Source organism: Brassica napus, chromosome C3 (genome assembly GCF_020379485.1).
Source record: "Brassica napus cultivar Da-Ae chromosome C3, Da-Ae, whole genome shotgun sequence".
Classification (NCBI taxonomy): domain Eukaryota; kingdom Viridiplantae; phylum Streptophyta; class Magnoliopsida; order Brassicales; family Brassicaceae; genus Brassica; species Brassica napus.
Window position 1 is genome coordinate 38,243,754 of NC_063446.1, and position 24,199 is coordinate 38,267,952.

The following is a 24,199-nucleotide window of genomic DNA, read 5'->3' on the forward strand; positions in this document are numbered from 1 at the left end:
AGATGGAGGGAATCATTCACAAAGTGAGTGCGGAGAAAGTGGAAAATCTTGAAGTTGAGTCCATACCTTTGAAATGAAGCTTTAGAGACATTTTTATTAGCCTCAAGAAAAAATGTCGCTTATAAGAATATGATCATGTTGATATATGTATTTATATTTTATTTTATTATTCATATATATTAGTATCACTGGATGTATTTAAGTTGTCGAGATCTATTATAAGCAACTATAAAAGATTTAGATCAGTTTTGACTTTTGAGGACGACAATTAGAAATACATATCAAGAAGATCTTTGATAATTGTCCCATCGCTACTGCGCGCAGATATTATCTTCTGAATTTATTTCTAATTAGTTTGATATTAAAAATATTTTTGTTTTAATATAGGTTAAATTATTAAATCAGAATTTTAGATTTTTTTTTTGTTCAAAAAATCAGAATTATATATATTCTCTTAGTTTAGGTTAAAAATATTGAATATTGCGATAACAAAAATGTAAAGATATATATATGTATAACTAACCTTAAATTGTGTGCAATTCCAAAGAGTTGGAAGATTGTTTTTTGAGGAAATTATATGTTTGTTAAGAGCATAAAGAGTGGGAGAGTATGTCACCATTTGCTTAGATTGCTTAATGAAAAGAGAGAAAAACAAATTTTACATATATATATTATATTAATAATATATTATTATTAGATATGAATAATGTTATTTTATTTATTATATATATTTTATTTTCTATAAAATAAATTATTTTAAGTGTAGAATTTTGAAATATTATATAACTATAAGTTTGGATTAGAAATGTTTAGTCATCAAATATTATTTATCTATATATTTGTTTTCAGCATTTTTAATATTGATTGTATTAAGTTCTATTTTCACAAATTTATAATTTAATTTAAATTTTCATATCATTTTTATTAATATATAATATATATTGTGACTATATAAATTAGAAAATAATTTCTAAATGAAGTTAAAAATATTATCTTCTAAAATTCGTTGTATTTAATATCCAGAAATATATTTAAGATAGTAAACATAAACCTACAAACAAAAAAAAAATAAAAATTGAAAATATGATCAATTATTTTTTATTCACATGAACATTTAAACGTTTTTCATTTGGTATCATTGTAATTAATTCTTACCCTGCTGTTTATTTTTTTGATAATATACACATTATATATATGTATATATAATAGTCTAGTTGATGCTAAAATGAAGATATTAATAATAATAACATCAAATATTATTTTTTAAATATATATAATTATATCATATAGTTACTTTTAGACCTAAAATTAGTTTTAAGGAGTAAAATATTTTATCTTCATATTATAAAATAATGGATAAATTCTTATGTTTTTAGCAATGCAATCAGAGAATTATACAACTAAATTATATCATCCAGGCCTTGTTAGCTTATTTCAAATGCCTCTGTTAAAAATTACTTAATCCGAACAGGTCATAGCTCTGGAGTCTAAACTATTGTGGTTAAAGTAGGATTCGCTGAAAAGAACAACAAAGTTCATGTTACAATGTTACCAATGACCAAACCGTGATGAACGTTGAGGATTGTTGCAGTGGCGGATGTTAATGATATTGTGGAACCGGTAAAGAATTGACATGTGTGGGAACTTCAGTAAGTAATACTGAACGCGTAAGGATTTTTGTCGAGCCGTTGCATGTGCTTCTTAGCCAGACAGTTATATAGTTTATGCTGATTGCACTAATAGTTCTTTCTAAATTTTGACTAAACTCATTTAGAAATCAAAAACCGACGTAACTAATCAGAATGTCCACCCACAAACCACGTATTGTGATGTTTCTAAGAAAATGTGTATTTTTCTTTAGTTTTCACTTACCAAACAGTTCATGTTCATGTTTCCATCCATCTTCGACCGTGACTAAAAATTTTACTAACAAAAGCAGTTCTAAAAGATAGAATAAACAAATGTAATATATTGTAACCACTGCATCATTTTTAAATTAACGAATATAGTCTAGAACCGAGAATTTACTTCTGGCCGTAAACATTTTTAAATAATGAATATATGGCTCTTGCTTAATGAATTTACAACATCGCCGCCGCTACCAACACCATTTGCTACGTCTCAGTTTCTGGTTTTGTTCAGGATGATTTGGTGTGAAAGCGTTCCTCCTCACAATAAGGCTTTTCATCTAATCGTGACTGCTTGAGCAACTTGATCACATGTGTCACTATTTTCTGTAGCTACTCTGTGTATTCATCGCAGATTTCACAATCAACATATTCTCTCTCGACCATCGTGTTATAGAACTCCAATCTGGAGAAACAGAGGGACATACTTCAATGTAGGAAACAATTTTATAATCAAGCAAACTACTTATCCAGACAATTATATAATCATTGTACCTCTTTCTTGACCAGCCTCAAGATTTACTCATTGTTGTGGAACATAGACATATTTTACTCACATAAGCAGAAGCCAAAACACCCAATGCATCGCAAGTTTGCAAAGATCATCTTCTCTTCAGGAACTCAATATCTGTTTGTTCATCTGCTTCTCTGGCCGTTGGTTTGGTCACCGCGTAGAACCATATCCTCTTCACCACCTCCAAAAATCTTTAATCCTTGAAAGTTCTTCTTGTTTATCTTCTTCTTGCTTCTTCAGTGATAGTAAAAAGTTAGTACAATCAGGATCCTTGTATCTCCTAATCTATTGGAGGTGCTTTTACTCCTACAAACAACAAAAAAGCAAGGGTCACGCCTTTATTTAAACCTTTTTCGAGGCATGGACAGTCTTAGTTTGAGTCATGGCATACATCTCCTTTAAGCTTCCATCTCAAACTCAGATTCACCTACACATTTAGATATATTCTCAGCACCAAACAAAACCATGATCTGTCTCCCAGCAAGAAAAAAAACAGATTCAAGATAAAGACAACTCTGACTGTTCTCAATTTTCTGGAGAATAGATAATCAAGAGCATACCTGATTTTAGGCCACGGAGTGGAAACTGATGAATCGTTCAGACATATTAGAAGTTTGATGAAAAACCCAAGAATAGTGCTCAGCAACAACTGCACCATAATGCATTAAGTAAGAAACAACTGCTTATATACGTATAAGAACACTTGGACTACATTTTAAAAACACAGAACTTAACTATATTAATGGAAGAACGCCCACATCACGGAGATACGTAAATAAGCTTAGACTCCTAAATAAACTAAATCACTTGGAACGCAGTACCAGGATGCAGATTAGTTAATAAATGTTCAAAATCACAGAAAGCATATACAGAATTTACCAACGTCTCTGATGAAGATCTCGATCAACATCCCTATTCAAATGGAGCATATACAGAATTTACAAATACCGTCAAAACCTGAACAAAATCCAACGAAAAAAAAATGTGACTATCCAAGTTTGAGGTGGTAAGTGATATGTATCGACAATGCTATCACAAAATCTAACACAAACCCAAATATTAATTAACGGAACCCAAAGAACCCCCCCCCCCTATTCGATAGAGATGTTAAAAAAAATTAAGAGGAAGAAAAATTGATCGATAGATTCTGTATATCTATAATAAATACAGAACGAAACTAACATGGATAGAAGTAGAAAGAGTACGGATAACGAAGAAGGCTGTCGGGATCATTCGATGACTCTCCGATTCTGCTTTGTAGATGTCACTTGATCCAGTTCTATGAAGAGTCATCCCTCTTACGATTCTCATTAGTTTTTTTTATTCTGGATGTATTTAGATTTAGACATACCACTATATATAGGAATAGGATCGAGAGGATGTGAAACAAAACATCCAAGATGAGTTTAAAGATTGTCATTGATTGAGTAGGTAATGTAGAAAGCAGATTGGAGAAGACAAAGTGGAAAAGTCAGGAAAAGACTCTCAAAACTTATGAAACACGATTTGTCAACATGAGCTTGGTAGGCCAAATTATAATTTTAACAGTCTACATACGAAAGTCCATTCTATTTCAGCCATGATGATGTGTCAAAATAAAAAGTTCTGATTGGTTAATTTTCCAGGGTGACGCGTTTAGAAGGCTTGATATCCTGTTTTTAGTATTGTTAGATAATAAAAGCTTGTATGGTGTTACACTTGATACGAAATATAACAAATTTATTGTAAAGTAATCATGTCTTGTACTTATAAACACAAAATGTAACTATCATAATACTCGATTTCTAATCATAATATAACTATTTTTATTAAGCCTCAAACAGAACCAAACCAGCCTCTCATCAAGAACCGAGCTTTTTATTATCAGAAAACAATCTAAAGGACTTGGGTCTAATCAGACATGGCACATACAATCAGGAGCCGGATAAGTATAAATCGACTGTTTCGGCTTCCTTAACCGGATCTGTCCTTGTCTGTTCACGTGCCCTTCACCAAGCGCCTGTTGGAAATCGACCCACGTGATGCTTTTGTTCAGGAAAAGCTGTCCTATCAAAGCCATGTTTGGTCTAATCGTCTTGAGATTCTCGAACGTTCGATGACCCACAAGAGCGTTGTGCATGTTTCCAGGCGACGCAGAGATGAAAATGTCGCTGTGCATGCTTACGTAGTAATCGAGTGCAGCTAGTAAAGAAGCTTTGCCTTTGATACGAGCTCGTTCTGCAGAAGAAGCAAGACTTCTTTTGTCTTCCATTCTTGGGAACACTTGTCTCAGTGCTGAGATTCTAGCTTCTCCTCCATACACCTGAACGTTAAAAAAAAAAAAACAGTTAAAAACAGAGCTCCTCTGCATTACAAGCAATAATGTTAAAAAAATCTTAAAAATCGTTAGGCGATAACCAAACACTTAGTAGAAGATTAGCAACTAAGCATATTATTCGAGCCTAATCATCAATGAAATATTATTTATATATATATTTTACATTTATATTAGTATATTTTAGTTTTTAAGTTTAATTACAAAATTATTTTGATAAATAATAAATATTAGATATAAAAAAAATCAGACAAATTTGGGGATTTAAACAAGTATTATTGCTTCGATTTAGACCAATCTAGATTGATTTAAATTGTTATTAACCGATTTAGAATGATTTAAACCGCATAGATTGGATTTTAAGAAAATGGTTTCGGCTATAACTGATATACCACATAAGAGGTCGGCGTGCATATAGACCAATTTTTAGAACATTGATAAGCAATGTAGGTGAAGAGTCTGACCTTGTGGGACGCGAGATAGAGACGAGTATTGTTGTCGAAACCGAAAGCAGCTAGAAGAAGTCCCATCTCTTCTGGTGTTAACGGACACCGTCCTTGACTTCTCAGCTCTTCGTCTGTGAACTGAGAGTTCAACACTCTTCCTTGCCATATCATTTGCCTATATTTGGCCAATGCAAGTTTCTCCGCTTTGCCTCCACCAAAATCACACGCTGAATGTGCAGCCATGTCCTATATACAAAACACAAGAAAAGAAACTTCTTACTACCAAACTGAACAGACAGCATCAAAATGTTGCGAAAAAGAAGTGAATCTACCTTGTCGAAGCGAAGATGAAGAACAGCGAACTTCCCAGGCTCCTGTCTTCTGTGAGAGTTTGTCATGTCCCCTAAATGATCCACATTCTTTCTATCCTTGCTGCTTCTCCACAACGGGTTTCTAAGACGGCTCACAAGAGCGTCGCCAAGCGATGTAATGTGAGGGACAAAGCGTAACGCTTGGAAGTTAACTTTGCATCTTAGACGTTGAATCTCAGCAGGTAAGTGGTCGAACGATAGACGATGAGAGAACGGAGAAATAGCAGCTATCCCAAAACTACAAAAAAGAAAAAAGATCCAAAACCCTTTCAGACAAAAAGCTTTTAAAACCAAACATTGTTCTTTAATTAAAGTTAACAGGACGAGAGATACCTTTGAAGAACCGGTGAGACATTCTCTCTATACCATTTCGCAGAGGCATGAACAGGAGCGGTTTTGACTCGGGTTTCACGGATAGCGGTGCCGTAATACTCTCTTGTGCTCCAAGAGAGTTCCTCAGGTAGTTCTCTAACTATTCTTATGTCATCCTTTAAGGTATTGATGAAATGATCCACATCGAAGATATCAACAAAAGAGCTGTTGCAAAACAGAGAACATTAAACTTTTCAGCAACACACTTTTTTTTTGTAGATCATCATCATCAACTAAGGCAAAGGAACTTTACCTTGAGTCTTGCCAAACAGGATTCACTTCAAGATAAGGGATCACGAGAGTTGCGTTTAAGATCTTGGCAACAGCAACTGCATCGCATATCCCCATTCGTTGCTGGTTAAGTCCTCCATCGAGAAACACCTGAATGTAGCCCTCGGTTTTATCCGGTAATGCTGCTCCATGACAATTAGAGAGGAGTTCAGACATATATAATCTGAAAAAAAAATGAGATAATATCTTTTACAAAAGGCTTACAAGGGGAGTTTCCTAAATCAAGACATGGACTCCATCCTTGATCAGTCATTGGCCTCCATAGCTCAGACTGTTCTCCACTTGGCTAAAATTAAAGAAGAAATAAATCTCATTTATTTTTTTTGAAATATAAACTAATCAACAAAGAGATCATGAATAAAAAGCCTAATTCATACCCGTTGTAAAGCACTCTTTAGTAAAGATAAATGTCTTGGCTTTATTGTGATTGCTTCCTGCATCCATTAAAAGAACTTTCATCAAAGAGAGACTCCTTGACTTGAAATTAAACAAGTCTTTTGAGTTATTACTTTCGGTCTCAAACTAGTCAAATTTTCTATTAATCCATAGATATTTAACCAAACGGTTAATTAACCTTTAAATTCAACAAACCCACAAAAGAAGAGTCAATGAACAAACATAACAACCGAAGCCCTTTATAAAAAAAAAAAAAAAAAAAAAAACAAACAAACATAACAACCGTTGATGTCTCTGTCTCTTAAACTTTCTATAAATGGATACAAATTGTGAAATTTCTTCACTAGGAAAGTTAAATTTACTATTTCTGGAATCATGAACCATAATCAAGTTAAAAAAATGAAATAAAAATTATTTATCCAAACTTACAGATGCTGAAGACGAAGTAGAAGCGTTGCAAATCAAAACGACGACGAATAAGAGAACAGAGAGAATCATCCTGTCTTTCGCGTAAAGATTCATCATTTTTTTCCAAGGCGAGTGTAGAAACGAGCAAACCCAGATCCAGTTTCCGGGAAAGTTCGAGGCTTTATAACCAATCAACACTCAGAAACCCAAAAATACAAGAACGATCACAAACCAATCCAGAAAACGACAGGCGCAGAGAAGCACGAGAGCAAAATCGAAGGAAAGGCAAAATCACATGAATCAGAATGCTATCTTGTCTCTTTCTCTCTACTTTTTCCGAGATTTTAGTTCTCTCTCTTTCTTCTTCTTCTTCGTCTCTCTTCGCTTATTTACAAGCTTTTGTTTACAACAATTTCCCAGGACGGTTTACAAGTGTTAAAAGAGAGAGCGCGTGAAGTTGTCTTCACATGGACACCTGTTACTTAACTTTGATGTCTTGTCTCTCCAACGGGTCCCCCCGTCTTTCTTGCTTGGATACACTGTATTACTCACACTTTTTTGGTTTTTTGCGCCGATTTTCACTAATTAATTAAGACTCCTGAATGACAACGTTGCATAATTACAGAAAAGAATCACACTAAAACACGTATTTCTCTAAATTAATTCACATTCTAGTTTTCATACATGTATATGGAAAACTATATTAATACGAGGTTAGTTATCTCAGAAGTCAAGTATAGTAGTCAAAAATATCAAGTGATTACCTCTAATGTTATATTTGTTTCCATGATTCTCTTTTTTTTAATCTATTTTCTAAATAATAGTTAAACTGAAATTGACTTTCTATTATTTTACAATAATAAAATTATAAGTAATCTCCAATTCGGATAACTAAAGGTACAAAATCAACATATGGTAAAATATAAGTAAATTTTCGAATACTACGTGTAAACTTGTTTGCTATAAAAAACATATTCCCTCAGGTGTTTAAGATTTTTGCACAAATATTAAGAAGATATAAAATTTTATGTAATTGACTTTGGTTACATAAAATAACGTTAAATAAAATTAATTCAACCAAGAAAAAAAAATGCAATATTTTATAGTTGGTTAAAAATTTCAAATGACATTAAATTTCACCTAAAATTGTGAGAATATCATTTATTTTGAAACAAAATCAAAATCTTTAAACATTAGTTAAACTGATACGGATGAAGTATGTTATTATAATTAGTGTTTTTTGTATATGCACGATCGAAAAGATTATGATTAATTTCTTTTTGTTTATGCTAAAATCTATACAATACATACTTCTTTTTTTTGGTGTAAATGTTAAGACATGCTTTAAATAATTAATCGTTTCTTCTTCCATTACAATTGTTTTCATAATCAACCATTGAGCAACCTTTACGATTTATTAGCATATAAATAATAATACTAAATGACAATATAGCGTTCGATAAATTAGCATAGAATGACATCTTATGTTTAGGATTACCAAGCCTTTGGGACTACTGTAATTAATTAAAGCCTAATAAAATCACATCACCGTCACTAGAACTGACACATAGACGTAGTACCGCATACATAAACTAGTGGTCGTGGATCAATTTAGTTGCACTATCTACAGCTAATAAAAAAGAGAAGAAAGCTAGCATTTGCCTGTTTCATTCTCGTGGGAATAAATATAAATCAAACAAAAATTCCAAAAAAAAAAACTGCGAAAAACCTTGGGAGCAAAGAGTGCATTATCGATATTATTATTTTATTAGATTTTTGCACCGTTGGACAGATAAAGACAGGTTTTTTATTTTTCCAAAAACACAGCTTATATATAGGCATGCTGGAACGATATTTAGGCTTTTGAGAATTTGCAAAATAAAAATAAAAAAATTAATTATGTGAATATGTGTATAGAGGCACCACCGACACTTTGTTGTGTTTCTTCACATTACTACAGCTTGACTTCAGATTTTCATGTCCATCACAAAGATCCACTCTTCTCGCTTTGTGTCCTTTCTTTTAATTTCTCTTTATCTTCTTTTCACCCAACTTTTTTTACTTCAAAATTCCCGTTAATAAATGTGATTCTATCTGCCGGGACAGAATAGCCTAGTGGTAAAACACTAGAGTGAACTGGATCCCAAGGCACACGGGTTCGACTCCTCCGGGATTCCAGAGAGCGCCCAGAGAACAAAAAAAAAAAGTGATTCTATCTACATTCCCGTTAATGTAGAGAGAAACGCGTGTGAGGGAAGCCCCGCCGTCCGGCTGCGCGTCTGCGCGCGTGCTGGCGCGGGTGGCTCCTCCCTTGTCGATCCAGTCTAGGTCTCCCTCTGTGAGCGTCGATCTGCTGTCCTTTCCGATATATTTTCGGATCTGTGCGAGGGTTTTTGCCGTCGGAAGAACTCGGCTTACGGCGGTTTTCAAACGGCGGTAACTTACCCTTCTCTGGATTCGTGGTGAGGAAGAAGGACGTGGCTAGTCGCGACAGTTTTAGTATGAAGTTAGGGTTTATTCCGGGAGGCGGAGGCTCTGATAGCTCCGTCGTCGCCGTTTAAGTTTCCGGGGGGTGGAGGCTTCTTCAACTCTGCGTCGCCGGCAAAGTCCCCAGGAGGTGGAGGCTCTCTCAGCTCTGCGTCGCCGGATCGTGCTCCGAGGGGTGAAGGCGTCCTTTACCTTGCCTCGTCGTTTCTGGTTCTTCTTCTGCTTAATCTTTAGATTAGTTTTAGGGCTTTTGTGTTTTTTTGTTTTTCTCTGGTGTTGGCGGTGGAGATCCTAGGCTGTTCTCTCGCTGGAGGTAGAGAGAGGTGTCTGTATCAAGATGGTGAAGGTTTGTGAGCCGATTATGTTACTCTGGTGTGTGCTCGAACGGTGGCGGTGACGATCTCGCTCCGGCGATTGATCTCTCCGGTAAAGATTATACAAGAGTAAAAGACGGCGGTGATGAACAGTGAGTGGAGGTCATGGGCTCCGGTTTGTCACGGTGAGGCATGTTCCTGTAGTGGCTGGTGAGACGCGTCCGTGCTCCGATGTAGGTTTTCCCGGTGGTGGCGACGTTCGCGGTGTCGCTCCTCGTGGTAGGGTGAATCGCTTGTCTGCGATGTTGGGTTGGATGTTTAACAGGCTTGGGCCTAAGCGGTTTGGATATTTGCAATTCTGGGCTGTGTGTTTTGAGCCTTTTCTAAGTTTGCAAGGTCTTTGGGCTTTGGCCTTGTTTTAATAAAATTCAATTGGAGTAAAAAAAAAAAAGTAATTGTTATGTAATTTATTTGTTTTTATGCTTCAAACAGATTAAAAATGCTTTGAATGAGTTTTAAAAAGTGGTAAAAAAAAAAAAATCTACATTCCCGTTAATAAATTGCCGTTACAGAGTTTCATGGACTACTTGCTATCAAAACCTATTGGTTGGATTCTTCAACGTCGTTTTCGACTTTTTTGCGTTCCTTCGAAATGCGGACTTTAGGATTACAAGTGAAGCTTTTCTACGGGTTTTTTCTCTCTTTAGCCACATCTATCTCTCGTTATGTTTTAGTTATTTTCGTTTATCAGTTTATCGTCGAAGATCTCTCCAGTTGTATTCGACTTAGTCCATTGGGCCTTTAATCTTAATATAAGTATTTGTTGTTCAAAAAAAGAAAAGTGATTCGATCTATGTTTGGCTAAACAACTCCAAGTCTGCAAGTAACTTGAGAAAGACAATATGCTTATTTATGTTTGGCAAGAATTTAAACAAATTCGTAAAATATTCTGGTAGGTAAATTAAACTATAGAATTATTAAAAAATCTTGATTATAGGATCAGAAAATAACCTGTTAAATTTATTTATTTATTTATTTATTTTTATTTTTTTTGGTAATCATGTTAAATTTCATACCATTTTCAAGAGTTTTACATGTTGTTTAGCAACTTATTAAGCGAGAAAATATAAACGTAAACAACCCAAAGCAAGAAGCGTAATACGAGAAGAGCTCACAGTGGTCTGGTACAAGCGAAGAAGAACTGGAGGAAAGAAGGCTGGATGCGAGGAGATGGCTGGATGGAGAGCAGTTGGTCTCTTATTTTCCTGTCCACAGCAGAATGAACAGTGTTAGTGGTGGAGGAGGTGGAAGTGAATATCCTCAAATTTCTTTCCTTCCATATTAGGTATATGGAGGACTGAAACACGAGCTTGATTATGCACCGAGCTTGCGGTGAAAAGTTGTTCCTAGCCATGTTGATCCACGCAGCCGCTGAATGCAAGTCCAGAGGCGGGTTCGGCCAGACCTTTGCTGCAAAGTAAGCCCATATAGTCTCTGAAAATCCACACTCAAAGAAGAGGTGATGATGTGTCTCCACCGCAACTTGACACAGAACACATGTATCAGGGACGTTTAAGCCCCATCGCCGGAGTCTGTCTCGCGTCGGGAGGCGTCGTAGTAACGCTAACCATGAGATGAAAAAGTTTATGGGGATGTGCTCCTTAAACCAGATTGTTTTGTACCAAGGTCGTATTGGAGAGGAAGTCCTAACACGCTCCCAAGTTACCTTTGATGAGAAAACAGAACCAAAGTTCCCATCTACTTGGACCCAGAGATATTGGTCGCGATCCAGAGATGCAGTCGGAGTTGGGATCATTGTCAATAATGCCTGCAGTGATACGCTCTGTTCTGATCTTGCTGAAGGCAAATTCCAGACTCCATTTGCTGTTGCATCAGCCACAGAGGCTGACAGTCTGATTCTTAATTGTCTCGGCCCAGAAGCTCCGAAAAACTCAATCAAGGGGCCTAACGAATTCCATGAGTCGAACCAAAACATTGCTGACTTTCCATTTCCAATCTGACATCTCAGGAAGTCAACAAGTTGGTCCTTCATCTGCACCATACTCTGAACCGCCTTTGAGAGTCGGGGATTATCTTCCATCATCCAAAAAGGTTTCCTGTGAAACACATGTACCTTAAGCCAGTCCACCCACAAAGGGTCAGGGTTTGTAAAATAGTTCCATACATGCTTAAGTCTAAAAACCATTTCGAACTCCTCCAATAGTCTTATGCATAGACCACCCTCTTTTTTAGGCTTGCATATATCTTTCCAAGCCACTCTAGCTCCCCTTGCCGTTGCAGCTTTATTATTCCAAAGAAAAGCTGAACATAGAGAATCAATATTCGTATAGAAGAATTTCGGCAGAGTAAATACAGCACTCCAAAAGTTCACTTTTTCATATATCACAAATGTGATGAGTCAGACCTTCCCAGCAAATGACAAATACTTTACTGTCCATGAGTGGAGCTTTGTTGTAATCTGTTCAATAAAAGGCTGGAGAGTAGCTGCTGTGATACGACCCGACTTGAGAGGTAATCCCAAGTAACGTGTGGGAAACTTTCCTAATTTAATACCAAACAGACCACTGAGAACCGCCTTCTGAATCTCTTGAAAACCTAAAAAAAAAACAGCTCTGATTTTGCTGGATTCATATCCAATCTACTGTAAACTTTAAACTCCTTTATAACCTCCAGAATACCCGATAAAGAATGTCTTGAGCCATCGCTGAAAACCAAGAGATCATCAGCGAATAACATATGAGATATTAGAGGTTCTGCGCACTTTGGATGGACTTTGATAGCTCCCTGACCCACTGCTTTCTCCAGGAGTTTAGATAACACCTCCATCGCCATGATAAAGAGGTACAGTGATATTGAATCACCTTGCCTTAGCCCTTTCTTACTAGAGAAGAACCCAGCTAGCTCTCCATTGACTGCTATTGAGAATCGAGGAGATGACATGCATTCGTAGATCCAGGTTCGGAACAGTGGAGGAAAACTTGCGCTTCAAGAACCTTGCTTAAGAAATCCCAAGAGACTGTATCGATGGCCTTTCTGATATCGACTTTGAGCATAGAACTCCTAGGACATGCCGCTTTTTCATAATCCATGATTAAATCCGAAGCAAGCAGAACGTTCTCTCCAAGACTGCGCCCTTTAAGAAATGCTGCCTGATTTTTGCTTATACATTCTTTCAGTATAGGCTTTATTCGGTTCGCGATGATCTTGGAAATAAGCTTATAAACCATATTACAGCAGCTTATTGGGCGATAGTCTCCAAGTGCACTGGCTTCAAGGTTCTTGGGGATAAGAACAATGGCTGTACAGTTTAGATCCTTGAGTAGCCTGCCATTCCGAAAGAATTCCTTAATCGGTTCACAAACATCTTTCCCAACAATACTCCAAGAAGCTCGCATAAATTCCACATTATATCCATCAGGCCCTGAACACTTATCTTTAGGCAGAGAGAATAATGTTCTGGTTATTTCATCATCCAGTACTGGCGTTTCCAAAGCTTGTATCTGAGTATTCGAACATCTGAAGGGGAGCAAGTCTTGTAGCTCGGGAGTGGTGCAAGGTGATACCGCCATGTCTGAAGATCCAAGAATCCCAGAGAAATAATCCGCCGCATGAGCTTTTATAGCGTCAATACCATTCACCAAGCTTCCATCACTGGCTGTTAAGAAGTGAATATGATTCTGAGTAGCACGCTGATCAACAGTCTTGTGGTAAAAAGTTGTGTTCCTGTCTCCTAAATCATACCATTTAACTCGGGATCTCTGGTGATAAAATTTTTCCTCAGCCTTGGCCAAGGTCTGCCATTTTGCTCTAGCTTCATGCTCCTGGACAACTGTCTGAATGTTTGGATTTGTTAATAACTGTCGTTGGAGCTGAGAGACAATCTCACCATGTTCTTTAACTCACTGCGTTATCCCACTGTAGTGTCTCTTATTTATCCTCCTAAGTTCTTTCTTGAGAAGTTTCATAGATCTAACCAACTTGAATTGAGAAGTACCCACGATAGAATCAGGTTGTCATGCTGACCTAACAGTTTCCTCGAATTGCGGGTGATCCAAGATGTGATTATAGAACTTAAAAGGTTTTGGAACTCTTCTTCGCGCAGAGGGAAGGTGAAAGAGGCAGGGGGCGTGATCAGACTGGTGTGGTTCCAAGAACTCGGCGTAACCTTCAGGGAATTTTGTAGCCCAACTTTGATTGATCAATGCATGATCTATCTTCTTGGAAATATGAGTTAACTCTTGGTTGTTCCACCAAGTGAAAGAAAGCCCTTTTCCTTGAGCTTCAAAGAGATCAGCCTCCTGCATTGCTAGATTCATGTCATCAACTCCAGAGGTATCAACTTCAATATGCATCGAGTTTGAGTGTTGTGAGGTTCTAATTATCTGATTGAAATCACCAAGAACTGCCCAAGGGTGATTTGCAACCGGAGTGGTGGAGCTTAAAGTTTCCAATTCATGCCATAATTCCCGTCTTGACTCTACTTCATTGCAGCCATATACAAAAGTAACGGTAACAGTAAGACTTTCCAAGGGGAGAAAGAAGCCACAAGTCACCGCTTGAGCAGAAGACTTATATACTGTAGTAATAACATTAGGGCTCCACACTACTACTATCCTCGCTGTGTGATGGTGATCCCAATTTGCAAAAAATCTCCAACCTCGTGGGATAACACTAACTATCCTTCTTCCATTTGAAGGTTGTATACGCGTTTCTAAATACGCTCCAAAAACAAGCCCTTTAACCACTCTTTAACCATACAGTGACGTCCTTCACTGTTTAGTCCTCTTACATTCCACACAAAAAACATATTAAAATGTTGGATTAGTGACGTGTGACCTTACGGCCACTCTTCCTGTTATACACAAGGAAGAAAGGAGAAGAATTTAGTTCAGCCTGCTCAGCCGCAGAATGCTCAGTGATCTGATCAGTGTGAGTGACCGTAACGGACGACGCACAACAAGCCCTTTCCAAGGCGATCACCTGAGTATTGCTCATGGAGCTCGGTCTGCTTTCCATCTGATGAGATTGCTGAGGTGGGGAAAGGACTGTTTGATCGCCTACTTCATCCTTAGGAGTTGTTGTATGCAAAGGATTTTCCAGACTAACTGGCATCTCTTGCGTATCACACTTCTCCTGGACACCAACAAGTGCAGTTTCAGTATGATCCTTCTCAGAAACCGCTCCTGCAACCTCTTGGGGGTGCTGATCCTTCTCAGAAACCGCTCATGCATCCTGGTCCTTATCGGTCTCGAAAATAGCTTCATCCTTCTCCAGTGCAGGAGCTTTTCTATTTTTCGATGATGCTCTTCCAATCCTGGATCTTCTTGGTGCTCCTGATTCTCTACTCCTCGATCTCCGAGTATGTCGTGGCTGCCTGTTGCGGTCTGGTATGGTTAGTGAGCATCCCATAAACTCATGACCAAACCTGCCGCATCCACCACATTTAACTGGCAGCCGTGGGTAGGAGACAGATATATCTACTTCCTTCCCATTTCAAAACCCAGTAACAATCCTCTTCGGAAGCTCAGTGAGAAGATTTACATGAACCCACAGTTTTGCAACCTCAAAATTTTCTTTCCTTTCTGTTTCAGTGGCTAACGATACAGGTTTACCAACAGCAGTAGCTAGACGACTTAAACTCTTCTTATTGAAGAGCAGGTAAGACACTCCTCTAAGCTCCACTGGAACCACTGCTGAGGTTAACTGCGATTCCTCCGGCGAGAACTCCGACGACCATGGGGTAACAAACATTGGAAAACCCGCTATGATCCAGACACTTCTTGCTAGAGCTAAAGCTCGAGTACGAGGGTTTGTGACTCGGAGCAAGAAAGTTAAAGGGCCAAGGCGGAGCAAGAAAGTTAAATTAAAGTTAAGGATTTCAAGATTTGTAAAAATAATTAGGCAACAACGTGAGAGCATTATTTGGTTTTACCCATAACTAATACTCCATAGTTTGCGATGAACGTGATTTTCAAAGGACCAGTTTTTGATGAAACATATTGTACTATTTTGTTAACGTGAGAATATGATTCTTCTTCTTTTACAGAATTCTTTCATACTTTTCTCCAAATAATATAGATGTAGGTTGATGATATGTTATCAAAGAAAGCAAAAGTTAAGTCTTATGTTAAAGGTTTTAAAAGCGGAGGAAAAAAGAACACAATATGAGTTGAATGATATCAAAGGTTTCGTGCGTTTTAAAATATGTATAAAGTTTTGCGGTAACTTACTTTCGTGTAAAATTTTCCATTGAACGAATTGTTAACACCGCAATCGCAACTTATCAAAAGGTAACAACCATATAAAATGCTTTGAAATCCATCAAAGCATTTAAAAGTTAATATCTCTTATGTTTATCCAGTTTAATATTCCAAATCAGTTGATGAGATGGAGAAACACTTTACAACGTATAGAAAAATACCATCAAAATACTAGTTACCAATAACATCATCTACTTTTTGCAATTATATGAGCAATGACACAAGTGTGATTGTTGACCAATGGAATGAGAAAAAACATTCAATTCTTTATGATTCCCATAAAAATACACTGTCATAAGAAATTAATTTTCATTTCTATTTTTTATCATTCATTTTTTTGTTAGAGAATAACAAATTAAAATTATTCCTCATTATTTTTGAAAAGAAAAAAATCATTTCTACTCATTTTTTTAATTTTAATCCTCTTCGTTTTTTAAAAAATTTGTTTCTAACGTTGTTCAAATGGTCACCAGTCACACACCCACGCTTTAGGCTATTTCAAAAGGTTTATAATTTTCCATTAGTCTAATCATCTGGGCCTGAGCTAGCTAAAACCCCAAATAAGCAATCGCCCTATATTTTGAGTATATTGTTAAAGGTCCAAAAATGATTTAGAATTTGGGCCTTATAGTTAAAACGAAACGACATTTTAAGTACATTACTGATTCTGAGCTTTCAGAAACTATTCTATCCCCTCGCAAACTCTATTTCCCCCGGTGGTAGTTCGTCTTTAATAAAGTAGACCCACCAAAATTATGTAATCAATTTTTCTCTGTGAAAATACTAATTATTTACCTTCAGTGACACGCTATCTGGCCGGACCAAAAAATGATAAAAGAATTAAATAACAATAAAGAGCATATGCGTGCGTTATTATTATCATATAGTAATCAATTAAAATTCGATTGTTATTGCACCTTGTAATGATTATCATCTTATGCACCCATATCCTTTATGGTAATAATGTAATGCAATTGCAGATACTCATTGCACCGTAAATTTGAAGTGTTCATTGTGTTTAGTTTTATAGCCTCTGTATTAGTATAATCAGGATACTCGTAAAAAAAAAAATAACGAAAAATAAGGAAAATATTAATCTAACTGGCTACTGACTCTGTCTGATAGTATTTTTAATTGATCAGAAAAATGAGGGAAATAAGAAAAAAATAAAGAAGGAAAATGGAACACGAGAAGGCGTCGTAAACGCAAATATTTTTGTGTCCCAGAAGACGCCTTGGTGTGTCTGTCAACGGTAGTTTCTATCTTTAGTGGTAAAGAGTTTATAACCGTGAGTACCACCACCTGGATTTGAAACTCGGTCACTGAGGAATTAACATTTCGGCATCACCAGGGACAGAGGACCGACACGTGGCAACACGTGACTAATCTGGATAACTTTGGTGGGACAAGAATACCTCTGTATAATTCAAAAAAAAAAAAAAAAAAATTCAAAATTCAAAAGAAAATAAAAAAAATAAAAATAACCAAAACGACGTAGCATAGTCTTAATAGGAAAAAAGAAGAAGAAAAGCCTCCGCCTTTGATTTTTTTTATATATCTCAAAGAGACAAAGAGGCAAACCGGAAAGAAGAAAAGAGTTTTGGTAATAAATTCAAAAACTTTTGAATGCTCTTGGCAACGAATCTGAGGTTGATTGCCCAAATCTGGAATAGAAATTAGGGTTTTTTTTTCTGAGGATTTGGGAAATGGGGGAGAACAACAATAGGTGGAACTGGGAGGTGACTGGGTTCGAACCGAACAAGTCTTCTTCGAGTGAGGACAATCGGACTCGGCTTCGAGGTTATTCGATCCCGCTTGCATCTAAGGTTCACAGTTTGAAGGAGAAAGTTCAGGTCTGAAGCATTTTCTTAAAGATATCGCCTTTTAAGAGATTATATTGTTATTTTAGGTTTGAATGTGGATATGTGATTTGTTACTGACTGTGAGATTATAACATTTGTGCGAGCTATCGTTAGACTAGAAGATTTTAGGCGAAATGCTATTGCGGCTGTGTTATTATTAGGTGATGCTTTGATGGATATTGAGTGTTGAGGAGTGCTTGTTTTCATTGAAGCTTTCTTGTTTAAGAAAAGAGTGGGTTTTGGTTGAACAGCTTGCAAAGGGCGATTATGTGGGATTGAGACAGGAAGCTATTGATCTTCAAGAGTATTCTAATGCCAAGCTTGAGAGGGTTACTCGTTACTTAGGTGTTCTCGCTGATAAAACTCGTAGATTGGGTCAGTTATCACTCCCCTCCTTCTGTAGTTTTTTGAGGCAAAATAAGATGAGAAAATGTTGACAAGATAATAATCTCTTGGCCACTTTGGAATTTCATGTATGTATCTATATCTATTCTGGGAATGTGTTTTGTTTCACTTATCTGCGTAGCCTAATCACAGATCAACATGCCCTTGAGACTGAGGCTAGGATATCTCCACTTATCAATGAGAAGAAAAGACTCTTCAACGACTTACTCACCACCAAAGGTGCGCACATCTTCCATTACCCACTTGATCACTCTTTCTCTATCTATGGTTTTATTTGACATTTTTACCTACAAGAGTTTGGTTTGTTCAATATTGACCTTAATGTGTATACCTTCCAGGGAACGTGAAGGTATTTTGTCGAGCAAGGCCTTTGTTTGAAGACGAGGGACCCTCTATTATTGAGTTTCCTGATAACTGCACCGTACGTGTAAACACTGGTGATGATACTCTATCCAACCCCAAGAAGGAATTTGAATTTGACAGAGTTTATGGACCTCATGTTGGACAAGGTGAGATACCTCATGCTTCACTGTTAATGCAATCTTAACTCATGCTTAAGAAACTGTACTTATTCCTTAGAATTCGGAACTTATTCTGCAAACTTTCTTCAGCTTCACTGTTCAGTGATGTCCAACCGTTTATGCAATCCGCTCTGGATGGATCTAATGTCTCTGTATTTGCCTATGGACAAACTAACGCCGGGAAGACGTACACCATGGTTGTCCCTCCTTCCCCCTTTACTCTCTGAAATTTTGAAAACAAGTATAGTTCTTGTTTGGTATCTTTGTGATCTGAACTTTTAACTGGGGGTTAAAAATAAAACATGTTAAATGATAGGGTTTGAATACAATGGCAAGTTCATGGGCACTCATATATATATCACGCAATTGCTCTCTGTTAATTTGATTGATATGTTGTTGGCCTTTTCTCAGGAAGGATCTAATCAGGAACGTGGTTTATATGCTCGTTGTTTTGAGGAACTTATTGACTTGGCCAACTCTGATTCAACTTCCACATCTCAGTTCAGTTTCTCTGTTTCCGTTTTTGAGCTCTATAACGAACAGGTGCTTCCTCTTTTTTGTTTTGTTTCATGTCTTAATATTTTTGGCTTTCGTTTATTAGTGAAACATGATAATGTAATGGGAACTGAAGACCATTTCTAATTCAGAAACTTTCGTTGTTTTAGATCAGAGATTTACTCCCGGGTTGTCAGAGCAACTTACCAAAGATCAATATGGGTTTACGAGAATCTGTCATAGAGCTCTCACAGGAGAAAGTTGATAATCCATCGGAGTTCTTGAGAATCCTGAAATCTGCACTTCAGAGTAGAGGGAATGATAAGTCAAAGTCTAATGTGACCCATCTGTATGTCTTACTTCATGCTGAACCCTTATATTATCTCTGCTAAGATTCTCAATATGATAATGTTTTCTTTTTGGACATCTACTCTCTTGGTAGGATTGTCTCAGTACACATTTGTTACAACAACACAATTACGGGAGAAAGTGTAAATAGCAAGCTCTCTTTAGTTGACCTGGCTGGGAGTGAAGGATTAACTGTGGAAGATGACAATGGAGATCACGTAACTGATCTTCTCCATGTTACAAATTCGATTTCCGCGTAAGTTTAAGCTTGAATCCATAATTAATTTTTGTTTTCCTTTACTTACTATGTATATCTCGAATGCTGTAGGCTGGGAGATGTTTTATCCTCTCTGACGTCAAAGAAAGATACAGTTCCTTACGAGAACTCATTTCTTACAAGAATACTTTCTGACTCACTAGGTAAATGCTTCTGCTTTCCATTACATGTGCATCTATTTTTTCTTTGTGTTGAGGATCTCTCCCCAGTGATTCAACTTCTGTTTACATATTCATGTAATGTGCAGGGGGGAGCTCCAAAACATTGATGATCGTCAACATTTGTCCAAGTGCTCGGAACTTGTCTGAGATAATGTCATGCCTCAACTATGCCGCTAGAGCTCGGAATACGGTACCAAGCCTTGGGAATCGAGACACAATTAAGAAATGGAGAGACTTGGTAAGTGGAACTGGAGAATGACATCCTCCTCTCTTTCCTTCTTCTCTTGTCTCTTGACATTGATACTTTGTAGCTTAACCTGCTGTTCTTGTATATTCTCACGTAGTTCGAAAATATGTAGAGTAAAAAATCCTGTTTTCCTGCAGGCAAATGATGCCAGGAAGGAGGTATTGGAGAAAGAAAGGGAAACTCAGCGTCTTAAACAAGAGGTTACAGGTTTAAAACAAGCACTTAAAGAAGCAAATGACCAATGTGTACTGCTCTACAATGAAGTACAGAGGGCGTGGAGAGTTTCATTCACTCTGCAATCAGATTTAAAGGTTCTTCAGTGCTGACTGTGATATTGTCTGGTTATCTAATTTTTCGTTCTGCTAATGATTTACCTTTTTTCGTTCGTGCAGTCAGAGACTACTATGGTTGCAGACAAGCATAACGTAGAAAAGGAGCAGAATTCTCAATTAAGAAATCAAATAACTCAACTTTCACAGTTAGAACAGGAGCAAAAGCTTCAGGTGCAACAACAAGATTCCACCATTCAAAATCTCCAGGTTGGTCCTACATTAGTATCTACTTTCTGAACCTTGGCACATTAAGTAACCTTCTGAAAAGATAGCCATAACGTTATCTTCTTTATAAATTGATGCAGTCTAAAGTTAAAGACTTAGAATCACAACTGAGTGAAGCCCTTAAGTCTGACACAACAAGATCGGCAGATCCCTTAGAATCTCATCCCAGAACAGCTGGGAGCACAGTTGACTCCTCTGCTGTTACCAAGAAACTTGAGGAAGAGCTGAAAAAACGTGATGCACTGATTGAGGTTATACTTTGACTTCCTGTTGGACACATTTATAGACTCTTCCATTTTCCGAGTGACCGAAATTATATTTGGACTTGGAACATTTTGTCTAAAGAGAGTACAATTGCTTTCTGCAGAGGTTGCATGAAGAAAACGAAAAATTGTTTGACAGATTAACAGAAAAGTCAAATGCTGGCTCGACTCAGGTGATTCTTTTCTCTAGCCTACGCTGAGCGTACTTCGGTATCAGCTATCCATTTCTTAACCTTTCTCATCCATTGTTGTGTATAGGTCTCTAGCCCATCATCAAAAGCTTCACCAACAGTTCAGTCTGCAGATTTTGACAGGTAATTTTTTTATCACTTTTGAACATTTTTTGATAACTTGTTTATCATCCTTACCACCTGAGCTTTAATATTTTTTATTCAGGAAAAATAGTGTGGGCGCTTTACCATCTTCAGTAGATAAGAATGATGGCGCAATTACAGTAGTAAAATCCAGCTCTGAAATAGTAAAAACTACTCCAGCTGGAGAATACTTGACAGCTGCTCTGAATGATTTTGATCCGGAACAGTATGAAGGTCTTGCAGCCATTGCTGATGGCGCAAACAAGCTTCTGATGCTGGTACTCCCACTGGGTTAATAGTTTTCTTTGCTGAGTACCTTTATATATACATATATATATATATTCAGGAATGCATGTATGGCTGCCAGCCATTGGCTGGTACTGCCACTGAAGTAAAGTCTGTTTCTCATTAAACATGTATGGCTGTTTGGGATATGTCTTCAAATGTTTATTGGTGTTATTGTTGACTTGCAGGTCTTGGCAGCAGTCATAAAGGCTGGTGCTTCCAGAGAGCATGAGATCCTTGCTGAGATCAGAGATGCTGTGTTTTCATTCATCCGGAAGATGGAGCCAAGAAGAGTAATGGACACAATGCTTGTTTCTCGAGTCAGGATATTGTACATAAGGTCCTTGCTTGCGCGATCACCTGAGCTTCAATCGATCAAGGTGAGCATAAATAAATACTATTTAGAGTTATTTTTCTTTTGGCTTATGTCTCTCGTGTGCGTGTGACTAAGTCCCACTTTCTTATAGGTTTCTCCTGTTGAACGCTTTTTGGAGAAGCCTTACACTAGTCGAACTAGAAGCTCCAGCGGGAGTAGCAGCCCGGGTAGATCCCCAGTTCGATACTATGAAGAGCAGGTACATGGCTTTAAAGTAAATTTAAAGCCAGACAAGAAAAGCAAGTTGGTATCCGTAGTTTCAAGAATCCGTGGACATGACCAGGTAATAAATGAGCATCCGAGATACAAACATGTTACAGACAACCTTCTCTTGCTTATAAAATTTGATATTAGGATACTGGGAGGCAACAAGTGACTGGAGGAAAGCTGAGGGAGATACAAGATGACGCCAAAAGTTTTGCGATTGGAAACAAACCCTTGGCTGCATTGTTTGTTCACACTCCGGCTGGTGAACTGCAAAGGCAGATTAGGTCATGGCTTGCAGAAAGCTTTGAGTTTCTTTCTGTTACAGCAGACGATGCTTCTGGAGGAACCACAGGCCAATTAGAGCTTCTTTCCACAGCAATTATGGATGGCTGGATGGCTGGGGTAGGAGCTGCGGTGCCACCTCACACAGATGCATTGGGCCAGCTTTTATCCGATTATGCAAAACGTGTCTACACCTCTCAAATGCAGCATCTAAAGGTATGTAGGCTTATGTTGGTTCGCTTAAGATCTTGTTCGCCATGTTGAGATGTTTCTTATAAAGAGATGTTTTTCTTAGGATATTGCTGGTACTTTGGCGTCGGAAGAAGCAGAAGATGCTGGTCAAGTAGCAAAGCTTCGGTCAGCTCTTGAGTCTGTTGACCACAAAAGAAGAAAGGTAACCCTCATCCTCATCCTCATTATCTCTTAAATAGTTTTTCTTGTATATTAATTTACATGTTCTCTTTAACAGATTTTGCAACAAATGAGAAGTGATGCAGCTTTGTTTACATTGGAGGAAGGCAGTTCTCCAGTTCAAAATCCTTCTACAGCAGCCGAAGAGGCGAGATTAGCTTCTCTCATTTCTCTAGATGCCATACTCAAGCAAGTGAAGGTAGTTCATAACTCTATCATCACGAGTGTTTACTTGATCTTCGATGGTTTGATAAAAAAAACTGTTTGATTCATGTAGGAAATAACAAGACAAGCCTCTGTCCACGTTTTGAGTAAAAGCAAAAAGAAAGCATTACTTGAGTCTCTCGAAGAACTCACTGAACGAATGCCTTCTCTTCTTGACGTTGATCATCCATGTGCACAGAGAGAAATCGCTACGGCTCGCCAGTTGGTCGAGACAATCCCAGAACAAGAGGACAGTCTTCAAGAAGAAAAGAGACATTCATTAGATTCGATGTCCTCAACGGAAACCGATGTGTCTCAATGGAACGTTCTGCAGTTCAACACGGGAGGCTCTTCAGCTCCGTTCATCATAAAATGCGGCGCTAACTCCAACTCAGAGCTCGTGATCAAAGCGGATGCACGGATTCAAGAACCTAAAGGAGGAGAAATCGTGAGAGTTGTGCCAAGACCTTCCGTTCTAGAAAACATGAGCTTAGAGGAAATGAAACAAGTGTTTGGTCCGTTGCCTGAAGCTCTAAGTTCACTGGCTTTAGCAAGAACAGCTGATGGCACAAGGGCTAGATACTCCAGACTCTTCAGAACTCTAGCCATGAAGGTTCCCTCTCTTAGGGACCTCGTTGGAGAGCTTGAGAAAGGAGGTGTTTTAAAAGATACCACCAAATCGACATGAAACAACAACAAAAATGTTCTCTATTTTATGTAAGTATTCTTTGTTTTTTTTGTACTGTGAGGGTTAATATACTTTTTGATTTCTCTGTATTTGTGTGTACTCTCTAGTGTTTTGCGGCCATTAATGGTGTTATTGTGTTTAAGAACAGTTTCAGCTAAAAAGATGCTCTCACTAGAATCTTGCTAAAGCCAGTGA

General features: G+C 37.5%; 3 protein-coding genes across 4 annotated transcripts; 1 reads left to right on the plus strand and 2 right to left on the minus strand.

Moving 5' to 3' along the window:
* Nucleotides 1-4,119: 4,119 nt before the first annotated feature.
* Nucleotides 4,120-7,467, minus strand: LOC106418358 (O-fucosyltransferase 39). The gene is made up of 8 exons (XM_048750636.1): nt 7,041-7,467; nt 6,593-6,649; nt 6,420-6,501; nt 6,178-6,337; nt 5,886-6,089; nt 5,514-5,790; nt 5,200-5,427; nt 4,120-4,723 (listed from the first exon to the last, which is right to left on the minus strand). Exons 1-8 carry the CDS (start codon nt 7,134-7,136, stop codon nt 4,316-4,318), a joined length of 1,512 nt encoding a protein of 503 aa, XP_048606593.1. The 5' UTR covers nt 7,137-7,467; the 3' UTR covers nt 4,120-4,315.
* Nucleotides 7,468-10,991: 3,524 nt separating this feature from the next.
* Nucleotides 10,992-14,193, minus strand: LOC106417058. Its single transcript, XM_013857922.1, has 4 exons — nt 13,870-14,193; nt 12,807-13,710; nt 12,520-12,756; nt 10,992-12,142 (listed from the first exon to the last, which is right to left on the minus strand). The coding sequence occupies exons 1-4, from the start codon at nt 14,191-14,193 to the stop codon at nt 10,992-10,994; spliced, it is 2,616 nt and encodes an 871-aa protein (XP_013713376.1).
* Nucleotides 14,194-17,649: 3,456 nt separating this feature from the next.
* On the plus strand, nt 17,650-24,151 carry LOC106418308 (kinesin-like protein KIN-14B). Of its 2 annotated transcripts, none has more exons than XM_013858983.3 (22): nt 17,650-17,954; nt 18,215-18,338; nt 18,501-18,587; nt 18,707-18,877; nt 18,980-19,086; nt 19,301-19,432; nt 19,555-19,733; nt 19,827-19,988; nt 20,061-20,152; nt 20,257-20,408; nt 20,555-20,728; nt 20,810-20,956; nt 21,055-21,225; nt 21,342-21,410; nt 21,496-21,551; nt 21,634-21,829; nt 22,025-22,216; nt 22,304-22,495; nt 22,567-22,917; nt 22,997-23,095; nt 23,171-23,311; nt 23,390-24,151. In XM_013858983.3, the coding sequence occupies exons 1-22, from the start codon at nt 17,808-17,810 to the stop codon at nt 24,002-24,004; spliced, it is 3,756 nt and encodes a 1,251-aa protein (XP_013714437.1). In that variant the 5' UTR covers nt 17,650-17,807; the 3' UTR covers nt 24,005-24,151. The 2 variants fall into 2 exon arrangements, with proteins under 2 accessions (XP_013714437.1, XP_022555468.1); XM_022699747.2 differs by having other exon boundaries at nt 21,643-21,829.
* Nucleotides 24,152-24,199: the final 48 nt, after the last annotated feature.